Below are 6017 nucleotides of genomic sequence, written 5' to 3'. Positions count from 1 at the left end.
TTTTTTTTTTTTTTTTTTTTTTTTTTTTTTTTTTTTAAGTTGGCTGCTTTTTCATTTGCTTTTAATAGTCTGAGATACTGAAGGTAATAGAATAAGTTACTATTACATTTAGACCCTCTTAGACACAATTCAGCTTCATTATTAAGACATGGAAGGCCAAGCATATCCATACCTGTCCTCTGGCCTATAGACAAAGACTCCAAAGGTTATTTTTTGGACTCGCTCTCCTACATGACGGCTGAACCTCAGCTAAGAAAGGTAGGTTTCAATCTCTGAAATCTGCATCACTAAGCAAACGCTCTGCCTCCAGCCCACCAGTGGCTCCAAAAGCACATCCAAGTTTTTGATTACCATTTATCATTATCTGGAAAAATAAAAATCAAGCAGTTATGTGCTCCTAGTGCCCAACCATCAGCACAAGCAGTATGATGTCAAAGGAAATTTTCTACACAAGGTATTTCATTAGCCAGATGAGTTTCTAGGCTGTTTCCCTCTACCTTGGGAAAAGCCCCATAGCCTTTCAGCATCACCACCACATACGGAATGGGGCCAAAGGAATGTAACTGGTTTGAAGACAAGCTATCACTTGTCACCTGGGCAGCAGAAGAAACAACGTGCATCCTGGATGGAAAATGACTTAGCGTATCACCTTTAGCTCAGATCAGCAGGAGCGGCGTTTTCCTGGGGGGGCAGGGCAGGGTGTTACATTCATCAATGAATGTTGGATAACGAGCTGATGAGCATCACAGAAAAATCACATGAATAGGTAATCAAACATGTTAATGTAATTTAGCAGTTCCAGTCCAGCAAGAGCCACAGCAACAATATACATTAATCATCAATAACGCTCAGCAGTTTGACAAAGGCTGGGGAGTGAATGAGACACGGGAATTAACTCCACTTTCCCTCCCTCCAGGGAGCTCTGCTGAAGTCACAGAGATGTCACACCTCCAGAGCAACATGACAGCGTTAGCTTCCTAGCCCCTTCCTCCCAGGCTGCAAACCCAGCGCGCTATTTATGAGCACTAAATACGTGCTACACCACCCTGTTCTTCTCAGCTTCTTTGAGACTCTTCCTCATCTTGGATGATTTAAACAGTGGGTGAGAAAAGGAAGGAGGAGGTGTAAGACACTCATCTTCATGACAAATGAATATTTGCAGAACAGTGTTATTACAGCCGCATTTAACATCTAAACATACTCAACCCACTGTGATGCTCCAGAGCTGACTAACCACAGAACTTGAGGTTAAGCTAACTTGAAATATCAGAAACTCTTTCCTATTAGTCCAAACTCTTCTTGGAAGGAGGCCAGCTCATTTTTAGTCTACGTACAGAAATGGCAATGGATCCTGAAGCTCAGGAAAAAAAAAAACACGTGTAGGGTGACCCTGCTCAGACATTCAGAGGAATAAGCAACTCCAAAAACGAACCCAGAAGGGAGCAAAACAGCTCAGCTAGGGCTAGTGAAGGACAGACTCAAGGTTCAAAGGGCGACTCTCCAAAAACTAGAAGAATGGCTCAGGACAATGCAAGGAAGCATAACTGTAAATTTCATCTTGTATCTACCTCTTACTTCATCTAAGTGAATTATACACCCAGCCATAGAAGAATCCTGTAAAGAGGTGATGGGCTCCTCTGCCCCACCAGCACTGTCTGCAGCTGCGGTTGGGATTCCCTTCCACAAACCACTGGGTTAGTCTTGGACGTGGCTTTTAAAAAAGGCAATGGCTCAATTTCCAACAAATGTTCCTGTGCCGGAGGCACCTACCCACTTTCAAGGGGTAAGTTGTACTGCAGGCCACTCTGGTTACACTAAAATACGTCACAGCTTTAAACACTTTCTCATTCCTTGGTGTACCCCTGATGACTGAGAGAGGTTTTGTTGGTTCCCATCAGAGAGCAGCGGTTTCAAGTCAGCACTTTGCCTGCACGTATGTGTTGAGAACAGCCCCAAACCCTGACAAATCTTTAGCTAAAGGACCTGTATCTATTTGAAATGCCCCTTTTTCCCCTCTGCTTGGTTACAGCAGGAGATAAGTGTGTTTGAATGATTTTTATACACAGTTGGAGCAACACGCTGGAAAGGACAGACTGGCTCCTGCAACCCTCTCCCCATCCCCTGACGTACAGAACCACCAAATATTCAGGAGCAAATAGGAACCTGAATGCTTTGTCAAAAGGAGTGAAATATTAATCTAATTTTCTAAACAAAGCAGACAACCTGGCACTCAAATCAGCTTACCACTTTGCACCTCTCTACAAGGATTAGCAGAATGCCATAATCATAATGCCCAATTTGATACATTAGAGGAGGCTGGGCAGAAAAGATGACAATTCAGTAGCATTGTGAAGAGAAGGGGATAAGAGTATAAGGAAAGCTTCACATTCAATGGGAATTTCTAAGCAACATCTCAATATAATTAGCATTAATTACAGTAAGCTTTCCAAATTAGGTATAAACCTATGTTTAATACAACCCTGAGATGCAAAAATCACCCCCAAATTCCAGGAAACTTAATATTACAGCCAATTTGTCTAGACAGCTTGGCAGGAAATGCCAGAATTCTAGGTGTGAACTTTGTGGTTATTAAAAAAAGGAAAAATTATTGAACTTGTCTATATCATTTGCATAATTAGTTTGAACTAAGAATAGCCTCGTTTATCTAGCTTAGGTTTTGCTGCTGCTTTCATCAACCTTACAGACTTGAAAACTTGTCTGGTTTTCACAACTGTATCAGCTAGGATAATAAAAGGTATTTTAAAATAACTCCCCTTTCAATGAAAAATGTGTGTGACCTGTTTAAAGAGGCACAGAGCATTAATGAGTCATTCATCACAGGTTTTATTTTATACTCTTTGTGCAAGCTCCTCGCTCTTTTTGGAGTTTGTTACTTATACTTAACAGGGAAAAAAAAGATTAAACAATGAAAGGTGAATTCAGGTTTTCATGAATGTGGCAGCAAATGCCCTATTTCATCACTGATAGCAGCCAAATACTAGTCAGAAGAAACAGTGTCCTCATTTTTCAGAGCTGAAATACAAATGATCTAAATGTTTGGTAAACTAAAGCAGCAGCATCTAATTACAGAAACTAGAGTTTGGCCAACGCAACAAAACTTCTTACCCCGAAGATTTCTAAGGAAGCATCATGAAATCCCTAGTGGCCGCAACTACTTGAAACTTAGTTTTAAATTTCATGGAGATGCCGTCACTATTAACAATCCTTTCTTCCTCTGCAGCGGGTGAGGAACCGGCTCACCCCACCTCCAGGAGGAGGGGACCTCCCCGCTGCCCGCCTGAGCGTGGCCCCACACATCCAACGGTGCCAACAGCTGAAGCGCCCTGAACTCACTGCAGCGTAATTTTAGACCCAAAGGAACAACTCCCTAACCCGCAGAAAGGCAGTATTTACTCAAGCCAGGCTTTCATGTTAGAGAGATTTTGGTGGCAATCGAGACCTAATGACCTCCTGCGGTGCTCCTTGTTTCCGTACTCCAATTGCACCACTCTTAGTTGGATCAACACGAGCATTTGTAAGGTTACTCCAGGGACTAGAGTGGAAAGTGAGCCAGCTCTATGCATGCTTCGCAAGGGTCTCTGGCCTGGCGGTTGGGGCCTTTTCATGGAAATAAAAAAAACCTGACACAACAGCAGCTTTACAAAGGCAGAGGAGCTGATGAAGCACAATACTGCAACCCTGGTGTAAGCAGCAGGCAGGAATACCATCCAGCACTACCGCTTCTAAACATTTTATATCAAAGCCAGGGACTTCTGGTGAAATACTTGCTTAGCATTTTGTGGGCTTAGATGCTAAGAAAAGGATCCTAGCTGCTGAAACTTTCATCAGAACTAAAACGTGCATCTATCCACCCATAATAAAAAGTAATTTTAATTTGCAGAGAGTGAATAGCTGTGCACAAATTCATGGCACCTGTAACCAGAGGGGGACTAAAACCCTATCGCTCAACTACTAGCAAAAATAAACAAGAAACTCTATATGTTTTAACTACGTACACACTTACGAGTCCAAACCCAAAACATTTGGTATCACTTTGGGGAGTTAAAAGAAAACAAACCTGGCAAATATTTTACTAGGAGTGCATGGTTACACGATTTGCTACCTAAATGTTTGCAAGCAGAAAAGTACTAACATCTTTACTGAAGTTATTTGTACTGAATTATTCCAACTATTTTTTTTAATGAAAAGGAAGAAAATAAAAGTCTGCCAATTTGTTAATGAGAACAATTAGCCATCAGAAGAGTGGGGCCACGAGCAGACCATTAGAATTTCTAAGGTAAAATGCGATGAGCCCTTCTGAACGAATATGCTACAACACAATCACAAAAGATTGTGTGTAGTGGAGAAGTTATGCAGGAGGTTACATTAGATAACCTTAACGATCCTTTCAAATCCTAAAATACTGAATGTGAAAAAGCACTTCCAATAACTGGACAATTCAATCTTCTGTTGGCTGGCACACGTACAGAACTAGTTTCACAGAACAGAAGGTGCGCTTAGGTTAAAGAGCTCTTTTTCTCTGCATCACAGAGAATAAAAAATAGTCTTTCATGCAGTGTACTTCTTAGCTCAGAACAAATGCTGGAGGGTCAAGTACAGCGGTCTTCCCACTGGCTGCCATTTGGCACCATGTTAACGGACAACTGGGAAAGTCTTTGTTCATAGATATAGGCTGCTGTGCCATGTGGATTTCAAACTGATGAATGAGCACTGAGTCACCAACAAATCTCCCTGCTGAGCAGCAGTTAAGTGATAAATAGCCTGCCAGCCATAGTGCCTCTTCTTTGTCACCTTCCCAGCTCTGTACACACTGCGGTTCAGATGGGACTCTCCGCCGCAATCGTCCCCTCCAGCATGACAACTCTTAATTCATTAATGCTCTACCACATCTTAGAAGGGCACAGAGAAAAGACTCCCCAGAGCACAACTTCCTCCAAATTGACTTTCCACTTCTAAAATACTTGAACATTCTCTCCTTTGCATCATACTGGTTTGGGGGCATATGAACTTGATTCATGAGATGGACATATTCATGTTTGCAACTTCCAGGTGCACATTACAAGCAGGTCTTCCCCAAAGAAGGCTTTGATCCGATTGATGATTTCTATTTGTGTCTAAGACTGTAAGAGCCACAAGCCTATGGTGTGAATTACCAGTCTCAAAGTTGCGGGATGCAAGGGAGGTCTGCTCCTTCCTGCCTACGTTACCCACCACACCTGGTCTTCTATTTTAGCTTATGAAACTTGCCCAAAACACAGGATTTGTGCACTTGGCCATAAGTCTTGTAAGACACATTGTTTCCACCACCACAAGTTACCAGAGAAGCCAGTTACATTAACAACCCCAATCTACAGCAGAACAACATTTCACAGTGGCCAATGCCACGATACAGTTGCTTAAAATAAGAAATAATTTCCCTACCTGTTTGGATAGCTTCAAGGGGAGTTTCTTCTTCATCCGTTCTTTGCCTCTTTCTGCCTCTCTCTCGGAGCTCCCAGCATCATTGTTATGGCCATTTTCACTCGGCTCAGCAGATACACAGTTTTCAGATTCTCTAGGTTTCTTTCCTGGATGCCTCTCCCATTTCTCCTTCCGCTCCTGAGGCTTTAGCGACATGTCCTTCTGTTAAGGAGAAAAAAAAAAAAAAGTTCTTTCAGACTACTTTTAAGCATTAAGCCATATAAATATTGAATAAAAACACAAACAAGACAGCATGTTCTTTCCAGAGACGACTTAAGATGAATAAATAGGCACGCACAATGCAAACAGTAATTTTAGATTAGATTAGGATAAATACTCTCCAGACTATGTGTTTGATTAATTTCAGAGGTGCTGGAACTGGTTATGAAAATTAGTCTGCTTCAGATTAATTCAGGAACCAGCTCATGAACAAATCAGCATCCTGAAGGAATGCCTTTAACTGTTCAACTGGAACAGAGGTGGGGTTTATGTTGCCTTGTTTCTGATCTCAGAAAGCAACATATCAGACCCCCCTG

At 41.9% G+C, this 6017-nt stretch overlaps 1 protein-coding gene across 1 annotated transcript in view; it reads right to left on the bottom strand.

The window, feature by feature from the left end:
* FBRSL1 (fibrosin like 1) overlaps positions 1-5637 on the bottom strand; it is a 403985-nt gene extending 398348 nt beyond the window's left edge. Inside the window, exon 1 of the mRNA XM_035895374.1 lies at positions 5443-5637. Coding sequence (XP_035751267.1) covers positions 5443-5637 — 195 coding nt within the window. The remainder of the gene's footprint in view (positions 1-5442) is intronic.
* Between the last annotated feature and the right edge of the window lie 380 nt (positions 5638-6017).

Source organism: Egretta garzetta, unplaced genomic scaffold (assembly GCF_000687185.1).
Source record: "Egretta garzetta isolate BGI_Z169 unplaced genomic scaffold, ASM68718v1 scaffold25, whole genome shotgun sequence".
NCBI lineage: Eukaryota > Metazoa > Chordata > Aves > Pelecaniformes > Ardeidae > Egretta > Egretta garzetta.
This window is presented reverse-complemented; position numbering and strand designations above follow the sequence as displayed.